We start from the raw sequence: 21,355 nt of genomic DNA, 5'->3' as shown, positions 1-21,355 counted from the left end.
CGATGTTCGATTGATAAGATTAATGAGCGATTATTCGAAACCAACAAAAACCATTAGATGTTGGAGATTTTCGGAATTCTGAATTTTTTTCCAATAATGTACAAGTTTCTTTTAAAAAATGCATTTAATTGCTTGAGAAGGACAAGTTAATTGCTTGAGAAGGACAAGTTAATTGCTTGGTATGGTTTGGGCATCCTCCAATATGTACAAGTTAATTGCTTGTTACCTGAAAATTTCAGTTGTATTATACACAACTTTCTACATATACAACAACAAAAGCTTACCAATCCAAAAAAAAAAAAAACAACAACAACAACAACAAAAGCGTACTGTTATCTATTTACAAGAAGAAAAGTTATGTTTAAGGAAGCTTAAGCAACATTCGAACTTGTTACAGTAGAAAGTATGTCTTCTTTCTGTTCTTTCCTCAAAGAGTCTTTAACTTATCCAAGCGAAATGTTCTCTGCAAAAGTTAAAATTAGCAGCAGAAAAGAAATAATTAAATTGCATCATCATTAGTAATAATATAGCTGAATTAGTAAGGCATTTTGATGCAGAGGCGAATAGCGGAATGACTAGTGATCGGATTAAAAGCAAGATAGGGGCTGCAACAAAGATTAAATGGGATGGAAAGAGAAGATAGGAGTTGGGTTTCGATGGTAGAATATGAAAGCAAGGGACTGAATTTCTAACCTTATCTTGCAACAGCAGCAGGTGGCTGTGCTATGGCCGGGACTCGGCAACAAGCAGCAGATGGCTTGTGGAAACAGCAACAATTCGGCAACCAAATAAATTTTATTCCAAAAGAGATAATGAAAACGTTTACAATATTGCCTATTTATAGGCTTTTGAAAATAAAAATCCTAATCAAACTAAACCACTATGCTAAAATTCCTAAAATTTATCCTCACTCATACGTTCAAGAGTGAAAAGCCAAATTGAAAATCCTAAAATACTTCCTAAATCTTCTCTAATATTCCTTTCACATAAAAGACTCCTAAACAAACTAAAAATCCCTAAAAACTCTAGATATTGATGCCCAAGCCAATCTCTAAAATTGGCAAAGAAAAAGGAAACTAATTAGGACTCTTAGAAAGATGAGGATCAACGTGGGCCGATGAGCTTCTTGTTGCAATCAGTCAAGATGCACATGCATCACATTTGGCCTAGGATTAGTGTAAATAACATATCAAAATGATTTTTTCCAAAGAAATAATTCATGGGGGCTCACCAGAAATGCATGGATCTCATTCAGGAGAGGAAGAAGCAATGAAACGAAGTTCCGGATTTCCTCATTAAGCATGCTGTACTCTTCCCCTTCGGCCAAAAGCAAGCTAATGAAGGTTTTGTTCTCTGGAACCAACTGCAGAGCTACCTGCTCAATTGCAAATATGATTTAACTTTTTGTTCAGGGACTGAATAGCAAATTAAAATATTTCATAATTCTAGTTTGTCTATAGTTTAGTACTTCTTCATTTTTTTTAATATAAATGACGGAAAAACAGCAGACCAAGATGGAACTCCCATATATACAATAGAATACTAGAAGACATAAGAACAATCAACGGCACACCACTACTCAAAGAGGAAGATGGTCAAACCACATAATAGGACCACCAGATACACCGCGCTTGGCAAGCGCATCCGCCTTATCATTTGCCGATCTTCTGACATGATGATAGTCGATAGTAGACCCCGAAGTTATATCACCGATCTCATAAAAAATGGAAAGAAATCTCCACGGAGGAGCCGCCCCACCTTTCAGCCAACGAATCACATTTAATGAATCCCTTTCAACAATGGTCTGATCCATCAAACTTCTATCAATATGCAAAATGCCAAAATGCGCAGCCCTCACTTCAGCTTCTGAGACATCACAAACACCTATAGAGCCATAGTATGCCCACACTACTCCCCCCTCTTCATTGTGACACACCCGTTCAAGCCCAGCCCTGATAGTTTAGTATTTCTAATTTGATAAAACTGAATTTGGGATGCACAGAATGAATTGGATTCAAACTGAGTCCAGTTGATTCACAAGGTAAAAACTATAGCCTGAGAACTAGGGGTGTGTTATGAACCAAGATCGGTTTGTAACGGATTTGATCTTCTTAGAGGGAAGATCAGCCTCTTGACCCACTTTGAAGGAAGGGTTGGTCTTCCTTTGTGTGAGAAAACACAATCTCCAAGATAAAATTCTTCATTGATTTAAGAAATGCTACGATTCATATTATTTATAGAAAATCCCTAATATAGATAACCCTATCTTACTCCTACCTATGATAAATAACTAGAGAGCAAATATAAAAATAACAGATATCTAAGCTGATTTATTTTACCCAAAGTGGGACCAATTTAGTCACGTAAAAGGGTGCAACTTGGGCCAAAAGGGCTCAAGGTTCAACCTACTTTCGGCTCTGGTTGGGTTAGGATTATGAAAAGCCCCCACAATTTAATTTGGGGTTGAGGACTTGGGCCACCCGTCCCTATCGAACCAGACCCCATCCCACTAATTTTGACATGATTGCAATATCTTATGCTAATGGGGTTTTTTTTCTGTTATTACTTCCATCCAAGCCGAACCTAATTAGTTCAAAGGCGGGTTGGGTTAAGGTTGACCCTCTTGACCCGTGGCTCGGGTTGGGTTAAGGTTGACCCTCTTGACCCGTGGCTCGGGTTGGGTAGGGTTAGGGTTGAGATTTTGGGTCCTCGTGTTTGGTTGGGCTAGGGTTGGGCTCAACCCGACCCAACCCTGCCCGAGTTTCCCCTACTGAGAACTCGAAAGCTGCCTGAGTTGCCCGTACTGAGAACTCGAAAGCTTTTGGTTGACCTAACATGTATAATGTGGTGAAAATTCGATGTGGGAGCTAATTAGGGATTAAATTGGTGTTGTTTGTGCTTTGTTATACTTACTAGGCAGGACAAGAAACAAGGGCCTTGCCCAAAGTATCAAGTTTGTGCTGCCTGAACATAGCCATGAGTAAATATGAGGTCCAATGAGATTGATGAAACAGGCTTGAATGGCCACACTTAGGCCTAACTAGTCAAGCCCAAGCCCTGCCCAAAATGTTTCCTATTTGAGATAGTTTAAGATGAAAAATCAAAGAAATTAAACGAAACCTGAGCATATTTTTCTAACGAAATACTATTGGCGAATGCAAGACCACTTTGGTGATCCGAATAAAGGATGATTAAAAAACATGCTGCACTGGAAAATTACAACTCCACAGCATCTTCAGATCTAAATGATTTCTGGGCTTGTGGACCATTAACAATAGAGACCAACAAATGAAAGATTTGGATCATTAATGCCCCGTTCGTGTTGGATTTTGAAAATCGATTTTGATTCACAAACTGATTATTGGGACTCAAAATCCAACACCAACAGGGCTTAAGTTGTCTCTACCTACACTTTTATGCGCCCCCCCTTTTTTTTCAAGAAAAATAGGCCCGAACACCGTATATATGCTTGAAAATTCAGGGGAAAGACAAAATGCTTGTTGTATTACTTTGTAAGCGGCCGATGAAATCCAACCATGCCATGGCTTTAGTGTCTTGGTGTAAGATGATTCCACAACTTGTGCCAGACTCTGCCCGGGGTCTTCCGCTAACTTGTCTAGCAATGCTACTGTGAAATCCATGGCCCTATTCCAAGCACAAAATGTAAGAAGAAGAACAACAAAAAAAAAAAAAAGGTAGTTGCCACTTACCACCACCATGAACAATATCCTACCATAATCATACATGTACAAACTATGTTTCTTTCAATGTAAAATGGGCATAAAACAAATTTTACGCCTATTTTAAGTGTAAAGATGGGTGTAAAAAAATTTTAGACCTGCCATTTTATATTGAAAAAAATGGAGCCAATATTGCACTACGCTTGTTTCCATACCGACTCGAGTTGAGTCGGCAGAGTTTTGAGCTGACTCAATTTTTGCCTCTGTATCTAAAAAAAGAGTTTTTATATGGTGCCCGACCGTCAAAATCTCAAGGGCTAGGTGGCTAACCACCTGCCCTTGGATTTTGATCTGGTCAGAACACCTTTTTTTAGCGTTTTGACCAGATCAAAATCCAAAGGCCAGGTGGTTTGGGTTTGCCACCTAGCCCGTCTGATTTTGACGGTCGGGCATCATATAAATTCTCCTAAGAAAATTCTCACTCAAAAACTAGATCTAGTTTGGAGAAGTTCTCAACTATCTAAACATTGCTCTACTTTTTACATTGAAATTCTTCTATTTATTTTAAGCTTATCGGATGGGCTTGTTGTTAATTCATTTTTAAATTGTAATAGCAAATAAAGAAAATGTAAAAGTAAATTAGTAAGAAAAGAAAATAACATGACCTGGATTATACCCATTTAAAAAACCGAATGTCATTTTCCTTTCATTTAAATCCCTTTTTAACAAATAAAATAACAAACTGAAAGTCAAACCCAAGGGTTGCTTCAAATCTAATCAGGAAACTAATAAATTTAGCGTAACAAAATTGATATTGGCACCCTTTCGTTTGCCTTTGTTTGGATATTGTTTATTTCCCTCGTTGGAGCTAGTGGTGCAACTTGGGTCGGTTTCAACCCGAAACTGTCGGGTTGGCAACCTGACCCGATTGAAACTTGACATTTTTAATATTTTTTTATTTTTACTTTTTTTTTTAAAATAGCAAAGATATATTATAAATTTTATTTTCTTAATATTTAATATTTTTTAAGCTTAAAATTTAGGTTGGGTCGAGTTCGGGTTTGGAAAAAAGGGTTCCTCGTTGGGTCGGAACTCGGATCAGGCCGGGTTTGGGTTAGGGTTGAGTAAATGGTTGCTCGGGTCGGGGTCGGGTTGGCCTCAACCTGACCCAACCCGACCCGAGTTGCATCCCTAGGCCCTAGTTGGAGGCTTGGAGCCGGCTAATCATACCAACAAGGGGTGCCAATATAAAAAAAAAGGTGGTTTGTTAAAATAAGCAATGGTGCATACCTAGTAAGCCATACCAAGGCTCGACTACAGCTTGCAGCCGTTCTTGCGCTCCCCTCGTTCACCTCTTTCTTCACAATCTCCACCAAATTGGAATATAAAGAAGGATCTACCTCATAAATCTTCTCGAGTCTCTGGTTATAAAAAAGAGTTTGACGTATATTACGAGAAAGAAAGAGACAAAGTAGAGGAGGCACATCACGCATCACATCAATCATTTTCTAAAACGACCTGAGGGGAGTATGGGATAGAAACCCATGAAGCCAATTTATGAAAGTGGTGGAATTCTACTCCAAAGTTTCAAGCTAGTTTTTATTACTAGATTTTACATGAGCTTTTATACGGTGTAGTATGTTTCAAATAGTATTGTCCAAACCGTCCATTTGATAGGCCACAACGTAAATAGGTTCTGCCGGCCAAAAAATCATTTCCATTGGATGACCCTAGTCCTCCGATCTTAGGGGGGGACTGTATACTATGGAAACCTCTATCGATCGGAAGGTTGTTATCATGGAATTTTTTTGGGGGGAACACAAGTTTTTCAAGGTCATGGCCCATCAAATTGATGGTTCAGATCATCCTATGGTTCAAGCAGTACAGTACTTTTTTGGAAAATACTGGACTATAAACATTCATTTCTCAGAAAAACAAAAAATCCTTTAAACATTCATATTGATTGTCTTGGAGATGATAGAAAATAGAGTATCATGTAGTCCATGCAATTTACCTTGAGATGTCTCTTAACTCACTTTGGTGAATTGATTGTAATAAATTGAAATCCAACTTTGCGAGTTCTAGTAGTACTTCATCCCTTTCGGACTCTTCTTGGTAGAAAGAGATATATTCTCTTGCATTCAGCCTCTGTAGATTCTTGTGCAGAGGCAACTCCAAGGCTTTCTCTACATGTCTCGCAAGAGTAGAGCCTAGATGGGGTAACATGGACTTAAGATGCTTTACTGTGAATGCCAAAGCATCATCTAGGACATCTTCTCCTTGTGTCCTGAGATGTGCCGCTTCATATAAACTCAACACGCCTCGTGCATCACTGGTTAACATCGCATTGAAATTTCCTTCATCATCCTTAAATTTGCGAAAACCATCTGTTTTACAATTGTTTTTAAGACAGTCATCACGAAGTTGCAATGATGAAAATGGTGCCCACATGTAACATATATTATCTGTTAATTAAAGCACACAGGTAATTGAAACCATCAAAAAAATGACAAAGGTTCATACCAGAAGGGATATTATATCCTTGTTGCCTAAGTAGGCGGAATCGTAGAGAAACAACATGAAGATCATCATCATTGTCACCACAATTAGAATAAGAATCGTACATGCAGCTTAATGCCTCTTCGATTTGCATTTTGAATTGATAGGCTAGTCCGAGGCGCTGAAGCTCATTGATCATAATCATTTCTTGCAAATGGTTACTGGGATTGCTTAGCTTCCACTTCACTTGTTCTTTCAGTTCCTCGATCCTTTGCCTTGCCGACTCATAAGGAACCTGCACGAATAGCTTACAAAACTAAAACCATCACACTAGTTAAACAAACAATGGAATCACCATTCTTATTAATTGCTAAATACATTTAAAAAGTGTTGGCGTGGTTTGGTCTCCTTCGGTCTGGGTGTGTGAACTAGGGTGCGTATGTGTGATCGTGTGTGTATGTGTGGGCGTGCCAACCTCTCCCAAGGCACGAATCCAGAAACTCAATTCAAGGGGGTTCCACTGCCTTTACACAGATGGGAAGAACATTTTATGTGGGAAGCTAAGTGTTTAAAAAGGAGATAAAGAAAAGGGGGTGCCCACACGCTAGGGGAGTGGAGGCCACTCAAGGTCGAAAGACCGTCCAACTCAAACCAAACAATAGAACAAGCACAACTACAGCTACGGAAAAGTAAAGGGTACAGGTAGTGAAAAATAAAGATAAAATGCTAATACATGTTTGGATTTGGGTCTAGGACCTCTTCCTTAAAGACAGACGCCTCCTTATATAGTTTTATTCAGGCAACTGCTCCTCATTACCCCACGTTCTTCTTCGAGGGAAACTTTTTGGTAACTACCCATAATGAGCCACATTATTTTCACGTCCTCCATAGTCCAAGTGGATATCTTCCACCTTCCCACGACTGGCAACAAACATGCCTCGTCCTTGAGTCAGCCCAAACAGATAGTATCATTCTAATTCAATCCCATTTGACTGACAAACGTGCTCTAATGGTTTTCAACAACTGTTCACCCCTATTGTTTTGGTTTATGTACGTTCTCCTATATGTCAATCGAGTGCCACTGTGGCATGTAATTCCGTAGACTCAGACCACGTGGATGGTCACTTGTTGATCCAGTGAACACTGCCCAAAATGGGTGTAAACAAAGATATACCATTAAATGGCATTATGCTAGTTTTAGGTAATCAGAATCATGATGATGAGGAAGAAGATGAAGATTTTATACATCAACAAATGTCAAGATAAAATGGTAAGAAAGGAAAGGGGAAGGAACTTATTTTGGATGTTCAAAGTAAGCATGTAATCCCTTACAGACCATGAAAATCGATACCACAAAAATAGGTGTAGCAGGGATGAGGAATCAATTCATTGAGATGTTTCCTGTATCTGAGCTTGACCTCTATGTATAGAAGCCAGATAGACGGATGGTTATTGGGAGATCTCTAAGGTTTCACCTTGGAACAAAAACGCTTAACCTCTAACAGAAGAGACATTAAGGGGCTAGATCTTAAATGGTTTTTGCAATAAGAAACAATATATGGTCTTAAAACCAATTAAAAGTCGCTTCTTCGTAATGAAAAAAACCTCTGAAAGCTCTACAGCATGGTTACTACATGAATATATTCGCTAATAGTAAATATATTTATTTAAATTTGAAAAATAGTTCTCGAGGAATGACCATTAATTAATGATGAATCCAATGAAACTACCGATGTACTGAGTTATTGTTTAAATATGAAGGAATCATTCCCAATTTGATACATACTAGTTTGTTTATTTGCTCAGCAATATCCTATATAGTTTTTTCTGAGATTGAATTCCAGTATTCTAATAGCAAAAGCTGTTAATTGTTTGCATGGTGGCTAAACAAGGAAAGCTAATCACAATCCACACTACTTCGTTATGATTTTAAGAATCGATCTTGAGTCCAAAACTGATTATTGGACACAATATTTAATTTTTGTAAATGTTACATTCGATCGCTTTCCTTTCCCGGGCCACCCCTTGTAGTGTAAAACGAGTAGTCATAAATGCAATAGAGGGGTGGCTAAATGAAGAAAAGGAGACCAATAAACTACTTTCCTTAATTTTGGTTCAAATAATCTGTTTTGGATCAATTCTCAAAATCCAAAAGTGTACGAACGAGTAACCAATGACGGTAAAATTCTAATTAAGTCCACACTGAACCATGGTTTGAAATTTCGGTCGAAATATTAAATTAATTTTAAAAAAACAGGTATTTTGGGTTAAATTTCGGAAAAAAGGAAATTTCGGCCGAAATAAAATCCCGTTTCGGATAATGTTGATTTCAGTGTCATATCCACTGAAATCCGAAATTTCGGATTTCGGTCGAAATTTAAAACCATGCACTGAACTTGCAACCCTATAATCTCTCTCTCTCTCTCTCTCTCTCTCTCTCTCTCTCTCGTGAAACTTTTGTGATTGGGTTGAATCGAGAATGAAGTTTTCATTCTATACATGCCAGATCATGAATTAGTAACTGCATCCAATCTCCAAAAGTCTTCATTCACGAGGTGGAGAGACCAGCCGCGAAATGCCTTGTGCGATGGACCCTAGCAAATAGTCCCCCCCCCCCCCCCCCCCCCCCCCCACACACACACACATATATATATATATATATATATATATATATATATATGAGAAAAGTGTTTCTAAGCAGGTGCTTAGATAAACTTATCTAAGCACATGCTCAAAAACACATGTGGCCCACAATTTTTGGGGGATCCAAAGCGTTCATTTGCACATGCTCAAAAACACATGTGGCCCACAATTTTTGGGGGATCCAAAGCGTTCATTTGGAAGGACCTTCCATGGATAGGGTGTGTACCAAAAATCAGCCCTATAGGATCATCCTAACCCATTCAAAGTTGGAGAGGAAAATGGACACACTCTCTCTCTCTCTCTCTCTCTCTCTCTCTCTCTCTCTCTCTCTCTCTCTCTCTCTCTCTCTCTCTCTCTCTCTCTCTCTCTCTCTCTCTCTCTCTCTCTCTCTCTCTCTATATATATATATATATATATATATATATATATATATATATATATATATATATATATATGTGTGTGTGTGTGTGTGTTCAGGTGATGGTAGTTACCATTTCATGTGAAGAGGATTCAAGGAAGAGATCACCCCAAATGGTCGGATGATAGTTTGCTGACTTACGAACAACCCCCTTTCCCTCATCGGATGAATGGTGTGTGAGTGAAGAATCTGAGGGGCAAGCTACATGAGCCATAACTAAGTAGGGGAAGAATGCTACAAAGATTCTGATTCAAGATAAACGCGATTTGGAGGCTAAGAAGCTTGAGAATTTGAAGGACTGGGTTAGAGTCGATCCACCATTGTCAATAAATAGAGGGAATGACATGCACACAGAGAGAAGATAACGTAAATCATAACACGTCTTTCACTTCATATCGAGAGAAGCATCTTTGAAATTGACTCATTACCAATCATAACACGTTTTTCATTGAATCATGAAAGAACATTGCTTTTTTTGTTTTTAATTAGACCTAGCAATCATAACACGTTTTTCATTTTCTATTTATGTAGAGAGAAGCATCTTTGGGTTTTTATCACACTTCATTTTTCATTTTCCAATAAAAATGAGAAGTACCACCCCCCACATAACTTCTTACTACTTACTCATTTTGTGTAATTGTGTTAGGTGGTGTTATAAGATGATGTCAGCATCTCATGGTAAGTGTTGATAGAAATTTATTATAAGGAGACATGATGATAGTTTGACCGGGTGGCAATATTAGGGATTCGTTTAAACATTAAATTTCTGAATTTAGCTTATAAAATCCACCTTTTACATGTTGTTTAGACTTACATGTACTTGTAATGCTCACAATATCAAAACAAGGTGGTGGAAAGGAAAACGGAACTTGGAAAGAGGAAAATGACATGATGAGATTGTGGGCCAGAATTGTTGGGGTCTAACAAAACTAGCGTAAATTCCATTTGGTTTCATTCTTAATTACCTCTATTTTGGTTGTCTGGTACCTTAATGGGCTCTCTTCATTTCACGAGAATGTGACATATTACCAAACAACTTCAATGATACGATGGGTCGAATTCGCAGTGACCTTGTTGGGGACAAAACCGGTCACCTACCACAGTAACTACATATATACGGCGTGGGGACCTAGAACGCCCTTGGTCAAACAACCGCCACATAGACTTGCCTTCCGAACAGCAAGCTCAACCCACATGGTACGTTACAGCCACACAAAGTAAAGTAGTAAACTGCGAACCGCAACCGCGTCCGATGAGCTCTCACCGACCATGCGACACATCACTGCTAATCATGGTACCTCCCTGCGACGTCCCGTCGCCGGTCACACCATCGTCATGAAATGCCTAAGCTCCCCTGCTACACCATCGTCATGAAATGTCCAATAAAGTAAACTGCGCACCGTTCCCACATCCAATGAGCTCTCACCGACCATGCGACACATCACTGCTAATCATGGTACCTCCCTGCGACGTCCCGTCGCCGGTCACACCATCGTCATGAAATGCCTAAGCTCCCCTGCTATACCATTGTCATGAAATGTCCACTAAAGTAAACTGCACACCGTTCCCGTGTCCAATGAGCTCTCACCAACCATGCTATACCATCGTCATGAAATGTCCAATAAAGTAAACTGCACACCGTTCCCGTGTCCAATGAGCTCTCACCAACCATGCGACACATCAATGCTAATCATGGTACCTCCCTGCGACGTCCCGTCGCCTGTCACACCATCGTCATGAAATGGCTAAGCTCCCCTGCTACACCATCGTCATGAAATGTCCATTAAAGTAAATTGCGCACCGTTCCCGCGTCCAATGAGGTCTCACCGACCATGCGACACATCAATGCTAATCATGGTACCTCCCTGCGACATTTTCGCCAATGCCAATGGCCTCAGACCGAAGCTTGTGTCCTTGTGTCCTTCCATCGCCCCCTCCATCTCCAGCCACCAACATCTCTCCTCGGATAAGCATGGGCCGACTAGCGTCCGGACCAGCGCACCCGTCTCGTCCCCAACCCATGTCCATCCGCTCGACCATTTAGTGTGACCAGTGACATGCGGGAGGATGACGACCTTAGGGGATAGATCTCTAAAGGCTTAACCAAACGGCGACCAGAATAATGGGTTAGAGTGTATGCCCTAAAAGCCAGTTCTTGTTGTACTGAAACTTTCATTTTAATAAGAATTCATTGTTTCATGACATTTATTTGGTACTTCTTGGAGTGTGTGATGTGCTTCTTGACACAGGTTTGCCTTCGATAGCATCGAAGGATGGGTCATGCACACATAGAGAATTTGTGGCGGGGAGATGTGACCTTTTGATTCTTTGCAAACCTAGAGTGTATGCCCTAAAAGCTAGTTCTTCTCATACCTGTATACAACCACCATCAAACCTGCTTCCATACACACATAGGAGTGGCATATCTCAATCACGGGTAGGGGTGCAACTTGGGTCGGGCTCAACCCGAACCCGACGGGTTCAACCCGATTTTGGCTCGGGTTGGGTTGGCATTTTCTCGGGTTGGGTTGGGAAAATCCAACCTGATTTAATTTTAGGTTGGGTTAGGGTTGAGGCCTTGGCAACCCGACCCAACCTGAACCCGACCTCTATCCTCTAGTTTTCTCATGTTTTTTCTAGGATTATTCATTTTTCCTTGTATTTTCTATTTGGCCCGAGTTGAACCCGACTCAACCCAAACCCAACCCGACCCAATTTGGAGCGGGGGTTGGGTTAGGGTTGACATCCTCAACCCGAGGCTCGGGTTGGGTTGGGCTAGGGTTGAGAGAATGCTATCTTGGGTTGGGTTAGGGTAGGCCTCAACCGGACCCAACCCGACCCGAGTTGCACCCCTAATCACGGGATAGTTGACTCTAAGCATGTGGAATGGGTCCGATGATTGGATCACGTACTGAACGGATCACTTTAAAGAATAACCTTTGGACAAGGATTTGGATAAGGTTATTCGGTTAGACAGGACACCTGGATATGCCCATAGACCCGAGGGGTCGTTTGGTCTGTAAGTGAGCCTTATGGCTTTGGTCTATCTAACCGTACTCCTCAGTTACTAGGTCATCGGGCAAACTCATGGGATCAACAGTGATGCCCATCAAGGAATCCTCCAACTCTCTATAAGAGGGATTGCATTTACAGTTTCGATCTCAACTAAGTCCTTTGGTAAAGGGTTGGCCAACCGATTGATAAAAGTGTTAATCAAAAGTTATTGGAAAACTTTGTTTTGAAAAGATACTTTACAAATGCATTTGCGGACTTAAAGTGATAGATCGAAAGGTATACCATTGAGCGGGCTCAGGGCGTAAGTTATGTCCACCTCCGGTAGGACCCAACTCGGTAAATGTCAGCCTAGGGTTCGTCAAGAGTTGGGTTCCTTCTCGCAAGAGGGGATAAATCCGTTCGGGTAATGTTATCATTTTTTAAAAGAAATAAGGGTATTATTGGAAAAAAATTCAGAATTCCGAAAATCTCCAACATCTAACGGTTTTTGTTGGTTTCGAATAATCGCTCATTAATCTTATCAATCGAACATCATTTTTTGGGCAGCCAATTATAGAATCCGTTGTCATGCACAATCTGTTGTCCATAATCCGAAACGAACAGTGCCTAAATTTTGGGAAGTGATATATCTGCCCCTTTGGATTACTTGAGACACCCAACAGCAGTGTTTCACTGGTATGATGTAGAAGGGGTGTCCTTCTCAAGTTCACTGAGTAATGCATTTTTACCGTTACTTACCTTAAATGGTATGGTTTGGGCATCCTCCAATATGTACAAGTTAATTGCTTGTTACCTGAAAATTTCAGTTGTATTATACACAACTTTCTACATATACAACAACAAAAGCTTACCAATCCAAAAAAAAACAACAACAACAAAAGCGTACTGTTATCTATTTACAAGAAGAAAAGTTATGTTTAAGGAAGCTTAAGCAACATTCGAACTTGTTACAGTAGAAAGTACGTCTTCTTTCTGTTCTTTCCTCAAAGAGTCTTTAACTTATCCAAGCGAAATGTTCTCTGCAAAAGTTAAAATTAGCAGCAGAAAAGAAATAATTAAATTGCATCATCATTAGTAATAATATAGCTGAATTAGTAAGGCATTTTGATGCAGAGGCGAATAGCGGAATGACTAGTGATCGGATTAAAAGCAAGATAGGGGCTGCAACAAAGATTAAATGGGATGGAAAGAGAAGATAGGAGTTGGGTTTCGATGGTAGAATATGAAAGCAAGGGACTGAATTTCTAACCTTATCTTGCAACAGCAGCAGGTGGCTGTGCTATGGCCGGGACTCGGCAACAAGCAGCAGATGGCTTGTGGAAACAGCAACAATTCGGCAACCAAATAAATTTTATTCCAAAAGAGATAATGAAAACGTTTACAATATTGCCTATTTATAGGCTTTTGAAAATAAAAATCCTAATCAAACTAAACCACTATGCTAAAATTCCTAAAATTTATCCTCACTCATACGTTCAAGAGTGAAAAGCCAAATTGAAAATCCTAAAATACTTCCTAAATCTTCTCTAATATTCCTTTCACATAAAAGACTCCTAAACAAACTAAAAATCCCTAAAAACTCTAGATATTGATGACCAAGCCAATCTCTAAAATTGGCAAAGAAAAAGGAAACTAATTAGGACTCTTAGAAAGATGAGGATCAACGTGGGCCGATGAGCTTCTTGTTGCAATCAGTCAAGATGCACATGCATCACATTTGGCCTAGGATTAGTGTAAATAACATATCAAAATGATTTTTTCCAAAGAAATAATTCATGGGGGCTCACCAGAAATGCATGGATCTCATTCAGGAGAGGAAGAAGCAATGAAACGAAGTTCCGGATTTCCTCATTAAGCATGCTGTACTCTTCCCCTTCGGCCAAAAGCAAGCTAATGAAGGTTTTGTTCTCTGGAACCAACTGCAGAGCTACCTGCTCAATTGCAAATATGATTTGACTTTTTGTTCAGGGACTGAATAGCAAATTAAAATATTTCATAATTCTAGTTTGTCTATAGTTTAGTACTTCTTCATTTTTTTTTAATATAAATGACGGAAAAACAGCAGACCAAGATGGAACTCCCATATATACAATAGAATACTAGAAGACATAAGAACAATCAACGGCACACCACTACTCAAAGAGGAAGATGGTCAAACCACATAATAGGACCACCAGATACACCGCGCTTGGCAAGCGCATCCGCCTTATCATTTGCCGATCTTCTGACATGATGATAGTCGATAGTAGACCTCGAAGTTATATCACCGATCTCATAAAAAATGGAAAGAAATCTCCACGGAGGAGCCGCCCCACCTTTCAGCCAACGAATCACATTTAATGAATCCCTTTCAACAATGGTCTGATCCATCAAACTTCTATCAATATGCAAAATGCCAAAATGCGCAGCCCTCACTTCAGCTTCTGAGACATCACAAACACCTATAGAGCCATAGTATGCCCACACTACTCCCCCCTCTTAATTGTGACACACCCGTTCAAGCCCAGCCTGATAGTTTAGTATTTCTAATTTGATAAAACTGAATTTGGGATGCACAGAATGAATTGGATTCAAACTGAGTCCAGTTGATTCACAAGGTAAAAACTATAGCCTGGGAACTAGGGGTGTGTTATGAACCAAGATCAGTTTGTAACGGATTTGATCTTCTTAGAGGGAAGATCAGCCTCTTGACCCACTTCGAGGGAAGGGTTAGTCTTCCTTTGTGTGAGAAACACAATCTCCAAGATAAAATTCTTCATTGATTTAAGAAAGGCTACTATTCATATTATTTATAGAAAATCCCTAATATAGATAACCCTTATCTTACTCCTACCTATGATAAATAACTAGAGAGCAAATATAAAAATAACAGATATCTAAGCTGATTTATTTTACCCAAAGTGGGACCAATTTAGTCACGTAAAAGGGTGCAACTTGGGCCAAAAGGGCTCAAGGTTCAACCTACTTTCGGCTCTGGTTGGGTTAGGATTATGAAAAGCCCCCACAATTTAATTTGGGGTTGAGGACTTGGGCCACGCGTCCCTATCGAACCAGACCCATCCCACTAATTTTGACATGATTGCAATATCCTATGCTAATGGGGTTTTTTTTCTGTTATTACTTCCATCCAAGCCGAACCTAATTAGTTCAAAGGCGGGTTGGGTTAAGGTTGACCCTCTTGACCCGTGGCTTGGGTTGGGTAGGGTTCGGGTTGAGATTTTGGGTCCTCGTGTTGGGTTGGGCTAGGGTTGGGCTCAACCCGACCCAACCCTGCCCGAGTTTCCCCTACTGAGAACTCGAAAGCTTTTGGTTGACCTAACATGTATAATGTCGTGAAAAATCGATGTGGGAGCTAATTAGGGATTAAATTGGTGTTGTTTGTGCTTTGTTATACTTACTAGGCAGGACAAGAAACAAGGGCCTTGCCCAAAGGATCAAGTTTGTACTGCCTGAACATAGCCATGAGTAAATATGAGGTCCAATGAGATTGATGAAACAGGCTTGAATGGCCACACTTAGCCCAAGCCCTGCCCAAAATGTTCCCTATTTGAGATAGTTTAAGATGAAAAATCAAAGAAATTAAACGAAACCTGAGCATATTTTTCCAACGAAATACTATTGGCGAATGCAAGACCACTTTGGTGATCCGAATAAAGGATGATTAAAAAACATGCTGCACTGGAAAATTACAACTCCACAGCATCTTCAGATCTAAATGATTTCTGGGCTTGTGGACCATTAACAATAGAGACCAACAAATGAAAGATTTGGATCATTAATGCCCCGTTCGTGTTGGATTTTGAAAATCGATTTTGATTCACAAACTGATTATTGGGACTCAAAATCTAACACCAACAGGGCTTAAGTTGTCTCTACCTAGACTTTTATGCCCCCCCCACCCACCTCCCACCCCCTTTTTTTTTCAAGAAAAATAGGCCCGAACACAGTATATATGCTTGAAAATTCAGGGGAAAGACAAAATGCTTGTTGTATTACTTTGTAAGCGGCCGATGAAATCCAACCATGCCATGGCTTTAGTGTCTTGGTGTAAGATGATTCCACAACTTGTGCCAGACTCTGCCCGGGGTCTTCCGCTAACTTGTCTAGCAATGCTACTGTGAAATCCATGGCCCTATTCCAAGCACAAAATGTAAGAACAACAACAACAACAACAACAAAAAAAAGGTAGTTGCCACTTACCACCACCACGAACAATATCCTACCATAATCATACATGTACAAACTATGTTTCTTTCAATGTAAAATGAGCATAAAACAAATTTTACGCCTATTTTAAGTGTAAAGATGGGTGTAAATTTTTTTTAGACCTGCCATTTAATGTTGAAAAAAATGGAGCAAATATTGCACTACACTTGTTTCCATACCGACTCGAGTTGAGTCGGCAGAGTTTTGAGCTGACTCAATTTTTGACTCTGTATCTAAGAAAAGAGTTTTTATATGGTGCCCGACCGTCAAAATCTCAAGGGCTAGGTGGCAAACCACCTGCCCTTGGATTTTGATCTGGTCAGAACACATTTTTTTAGCGTTTTGACCAGATCAAAATCCAAAGGCCAGGTGGTTTGGGTTTGCCACCTAGCCCGTCTGATTTTGACGGTCGGGCAGCATATAAATTCTCCTAAGAAAATTCTCACTCAAAAACTAGATCCAGTTTGGAGAAATTCTCAACTATCTAAACATTGCTCTACTTTTTATATTGAAATTCTTCTATTTATTTTAAGCTTATCGGATGGGCTTGTTGTTAATTCATTTTTAAATTGTAATAGCAAATAAAGAAAATGTAAAAATAAATTAGTAAGAAAAGAAAATAACATGACCTGGATTACACCCATTTAAAAAACCGAATGTCATTTTCCTTTCATTTAAATCCCTTTTTAATAAATAAAATAACAAACTGAAAGTCAAACCCAAGGATTGCTTCAAATCTAATCAGGAAACTAATAAATTTAGCGTAACAAAATTGATATTGGCACCCTTCCCTTTGCATTTGTTTGGATATTGTTTATTTCCCTCGTTGGAGCTAGTGGTGCAACTTGGGTCGGTTTCAACCCGAAACTGTCGGGTTGGCAACCTGACCCGATTGAAACCTGACATTTTTAATATTTTTTTATTTTTACTTTTTTTTTTAAATGGCAAAGATATATTATAAATTTTATTTTCTTAATATTTAATATTTTTTAAGCTTAAAATTTAGGTTGGGTCGAGTTCGGGTTTGGAAAAAAGGGTTCCTCGTTGGGTAGGAACTCGGATCGGGTCGGGTTTGGGTTAGGGTTGAGTAATTTGGTTGCTCGGGTCGGGGTCGGGTTGGCCTCAACCTGACCCAACCCGACCCGAGTTGCATCCCTAGGCCCTAGTTGGAGGCTTGGAGCCGGCTAATCATACCAACAAGGGTGCCAATATAAAAAAAGTGATTTGTTAAAATAACCAATGGTGCATACCTAGTAAGCCATACCAAGGCTCGACTACAGCTTGCAACCGTTCTTGCGCTCCCCTCGTTCACCTCTTTCTTCACAATCTCCACCAAATTCGAATATAAAGAAGGATCTACCTCATAAATCTTCTCGAGTCTCTGGTTATAAAAAAGAGTTTGACGTATATCACGAGAAAGAAAGAGACAAAGTAGAGGAGGCACATCACGCATCACATCAATCATTTTCTAAAACGACCTGAGGGGAGTATGGGATAGAAACCCATGAAGCCAATTTATGAAAGTGGTGGAATTCTACGCCAAAGTTTCAAGCTAGTGTTTTTTTACTAGATTTTACATGAGTTTTTACATGGTGTAGTATTTTTCAAAAAGTATTGTCCAAACCGTCCATTTGATACGCCACAATGTAAATAGGTTCTGCCGGCCAAAAAATCATTTCCATTGGATGACCCTAGTCCTCCGATCTATGGGGGGACTGTATACTATGGAAACCTTTATAGATCGGAAGGTTGTTATCATGGAATTTTTTTTTTTTGGGGGAGGGGGGGGGGGGGGGACATAAGTTTTTTAAGGTCATGGCCCATCAAATGGACGGTTTAGATCATCCTATGGTTCAAGCAGTACAGTACTTTTTTGGAAAATACTGGACTATACAGGCTTACACTATATAAAATCTCTTTTTTATATAGTGTGACCATATAATCCAGTATTTTTGTATGGCCCCACTCCATATGATGATCCAAAACGTTGGTTGTGCCCCTAAAAATCATTTCCATAGATGCCCCTAACCCTCTTTAAATCGGAGGGTTAGGATCATTCTATGAAATCATTTTTAGGGCACAACCTATTTACGTTATGGCCCAACAAATGGACCGTGTAGACCATCCTATGGAGTGGGACCTATGAAGTAGGGCGTACATACTTTTTGAAAAATACAGGACTACATGGCCACACGCCATGTAAAATCTCTTTTCTTACATAGATAAGAGAGGTGATTCCTGCCAGAATATTTTGATGAAACAATGGAAGAAAGTGGTGAAATTTTTCCTCAATATTTAAAGGTGGTATTTTTTTACATGGATAGAACTAAGAAGAGGTAAGTTCTACCTGAATGTTTTGATGTATGTCTTGTCTCAGAACCGCCATGGTTGGCCCGATCTTATCTGGAAAAGGACACGAGAAAGCTTAGCCACATGTCTTTTTGAGAAAGAGAGATAGAGGAGAGAGAGAGAGAGAGACATAGAGAGAGATAGAGATGAGTAGTTAGAACAAACCAAAAATGGGTAGCTTGATTAGGGGATATGAATTACCCATTTTCATTTTGTGGAGGCTTGGAGATGCCTTGATTTTATTCATAGCATATATATATATATATATATGTTAAGAGGAAAATTAAAGAACCCCAATTCTCAACAAAACGATATAGACTGCTTTTTTCTATGGAAAGTTATGAGATCCCATGTCAGTTTCTTGAGAGAGAGAGAGAGAGAGAGAGAGAGAGAACAAACCAAGGACTTGTAAGACTGTGTTGCAGACATTTAGGAAGGGGATGGTTGATATTTGGCCCTCAAGTTTCACCATGGAAAGCTCTTCAATAGCAGACCTTATCTCAGACCCTTTTTCCATTCCTTCCCTTCTCCTTTTCATTGATTTCTATTCTCTCCTCTTTCCTTTGCCTCTTTTGATCTCTTCTTTGGATAATCCTCCTCTACAGTACACTACCCAATAAATTTCGGTGAAGTCAACGAGAGGAGCTTCAGGCTATACATCGCCATTTTCGTCACTTCTTTGCCAATCACTCTCATTATACTATATAAGCAGTAGCCAATGCCATTTGAGCTTATATTTAAGATATGGTATTCCATGTATTTTTTATTCAATACACTTCATAGACAGATCACGACGTGAAATTTGACCTTGTAGTCATCACCTCTTACCTTTTGTTGTTTGCCAACGACAAAACAGGGGGAAATTGCCATGCTTATATGGTTGAGGTACAGTTACACCTAGATTTTATATGGTGTAAGCCCCTGTAGTCCATTATTTTTCAAAAGGTGCAGTCCAGATTGCACCATAGGATGATCTAAACAGTCCAATTCTGGGTCACAACGTAAATAAGTTGTGCCCAAAAAACCATTTCCATAGGATAATCTTAATCCTCGGATCTATAGATGAATGCATATTATGGAAATCTCTATAGATCGGAGGGTTGAGATCATCCTATGGAAATCTCCACAAAAAAACAAAAGGAAGACACAGGAACTTTGGCAGGACTTGGGTGTAGATAAGAACTTGTACATATTGAAAATATGTGCACACAAGTGTCTAGTGGTGTTGTATGTGCAACATAAGTGTGTAGTTACATATCAGCCATGTTGCAAGAAGGGTGAATGTGTATAGAAATTGTTCATTGTGATTGTTATGCCACATCACTGTAGACGCCCCATTTTGCTCTGCTTAGCTGATGAGAGCCAACAATGGCAAATCCGATTATGTAGGCACATTTTCAAAAGGATTAAAGTACTTTATACATCACTATAAAACTAAAGTCTGACACCATATCGATGAAGCAATATCATTTTTAGGACCAAAACACCTCTTTCAGAAAACACGCAAGCCTGAACATCACCCAGGCCTCCAAAAGGCAATCAAAGCAACCTCGGATGCAGACTGGTACATGCACGAGCGAATGTAGCGCCCCACGTATGAGGTTGCCCCTTTTTTTAAAATTGGCTAAGGTGAATAGTCCTGCATCGACGACAGTGAAAGATTACTGTGTTCCATGAGCCTATAAATGCATTCAGTCCTATCAAAAAATGCAGGACTTGTAGGAGGTTCCCCAATAGGAGGAGTCCTCACCAGAGAGGTTCCGCAAGTGGAAATCCCCAATAGAGGAATCTTCCCACAAGGAGCTGCAGGAGGACTTGTAGGAGGTTCCCCAATAGGAGGAGTCCTCGCCAGAGAGGTTCCGCGAGTGGAAATCCCCAATAGAGGAATCTTCCCACAAGGAGCTGTTACGTGCCTAGTGGGCCGTAACACAAATAAACAAAATGAAAAGATAGAAAAGAGGGAGAAATGGGTTGACTCGAGGGCACCTAAGAGGTGTTTTTCCTCAGAAAAATCCTTTGTGGCCCTAGCAAGGTACATATCTAGTTTTGCTAATCTCCATTGGTCGGTTCCACATTGGGGTAGCTTGGATCCACACCAATTAAGGCATTCAACCTTCGGAAAGCATAGACCACCTGAGGGAAGCGTAGACCACCTGAGGGAATGCCGCCGAACCAGTAAACCGTGGTACATGAGTAATCCCTTCACTTAAACTCTAATTAGCTATTTGTTAATTAATTGGGCGAATCAAAGGGATTTTTTAGGCACGGCGGATTTCCTAGGAGGAACTAATAACAAAAAAATTTCTATCCCTTTAATTCATTTCCCAAGATTCCTAGTTACTATATGCTCGATGGTGACATAATTAAAAACACAAGGATCAAAGATTATACCGAAGAGTTGACAACTTCTGCTTGATCTATTCCTCGCTCCACTTCGCTCTTTCTCAAAGAATGCAGACTCAAAAGTGGAATCAGTGGCTTCCTTTAATTGCTACAGATGGAGGATTGAAGAACTCTTCTTGAATTTCTAGGGATGGTGGAGATC

General features: G+C 39.8%; 2 protein-coding genes and 1 pseudogene across 3 annotated transcripts; all 3 read right to left on the bottom strand.

Annotated features, from left to right (window-relative positions):
* Positions 1-203: 203 nt before the first annotated feature.
* Positions 204-5,189, bottom strand: LOC143889490 (glycolipid transfer protein 3-like). The gene is made up of 4 exons (XM_077393722.1): positions 4,971-5,189; positions 3,510-3,645; positions 1,232-1,375; positions 204-463 (listed from the first exon to the last, which is right to left on the bottom strand). The coding sequence occupies exons 1-4, from the start codon at positions 5,183-5,185 to the stop codon at positions 428-430; spliced, it is 531 nt and encodes a 176-aa protein (XP_077249837.1). The 5' UTR covers positions 5,186-5,189; the 3' UTR covers positions 204-427.
* Positions 5,190-5,690: 501 nt separating this feature from the next.
* LOC143890569 (sesquiterpene synthase TPS2 pseudogene) lies at positions 5,691-9,582 on the bottom strand (annotated as a pseudogene). Its single transcript, XR_013255202.1, has 3 exons — positions 9,314-9,582; positions 6,204-6,474; positions 5,691-6,067 (listed from the first exon to the last, which is right to left on the bottom strand). The product of XR_013255202.1 is annotated as a sesquiterpene synthase TPS2 pseudogene (transcript).
* Positions 9,583-13,125: 3,543 nt separating this feature from the next.
* LOC143890682 (glycolipid transfer protein 3-like) lies at positions 13,126-19,547 on the bottom strand. Its single transcript, XM_077395365.1, has 6 exons — positions 19,210-19,547; positions 18,809-18,864; positions 17,712-17,842; positions 16,252-16,387; positions 14,043-14,186; positions 13,126-13,274 (listed from the first exon to the last, which is right to left on the bottom strand). The coding sequence occupies exons 1-6, from the start codon at positions 19,346-19,348 to the stop codon at positions 13,239-13,241; spliced, it is 642 nt and encodes a 213-aa protein (XP_077251480.1). The 5' UTR covers positions 19,349-19,547; the 3' UTR covers positions 13,126-13,238.
* Between the last annotated feature and the right edge of the window lie 1,808 nt (positions 19,548-21,355).

Source organism: Tasmannia lanceolata, unplaced genomic scaffold (assembly GCF_043159265.1).
Source record: "Tasmannia lanceolata isolate RefF3 unplaced genomic scaffold, GAP_Taslan_0.1 ptg000013l, whole genome shotgun sequence".
In the NCBI taxonomy this organism is placed as follows: domain Eukaryota; kingdom Viridiplantae; phylum Streptophyta; class Magnoliopsida; order Canellales; family Winteraceae; genus Tasmannia; species Tasmannia lanceolata.
This window is presented reverse-complemented; position numbering and strand designations above follow the sequence as displayed.

What these genes read in the sequence shown, in the direction of transcription:
- LOC143889490 (XM_077393722.1), bottom strand. Translation starts at nt 5,185, where the DNA reads ATGATTGATGTGATGCGTGATGTGCCTCCTCTACTTTGTCTCTTTCTT. An exon ending in GCCTTGGTATGGCTTACTAG is followed by an intron (nt 3,646 to 4,970) that starts GTATGCACCATT and finishes TGCTTGGAATAG; the next exon opens with GGCCATGGATTTCACAGTAG. An exon ending in ATGAGATCCATGCATTTCTG is followed by an intron (nt 464 to 1,231) that starts GTGAGCCCCCAT and finishes TAACTTTTGCAG; the next exon opens with AGAACATTTCGCTTGGATAA.
- LOC143890682 (XM_077395365.1), bottom strand. Translation starts at nt 19,348, where the DNA reads ATGAAAAGGAGAAGGGAAGGAATGGAAAAAGGGTCTGAGATAAGGTCT. An exon ending in CACAGTCTTACAAGTCCTTG is followed by an intron (nt 18,865 to 19,209) that starts GTTTGTTCTCTC and finishes GTCCTTTTCCAG; the next exon opens with ATAAGATCGGGCCAACCATG. An exon ending in GCCTTGGTATGGCTTACTAG is followed by an intron (nt 16,388 to 17,711) that starts GTATGCACCATT and finishes TGCTTGGAATAG; the next exon opens with GGCCATGGATTTCACAGTAG.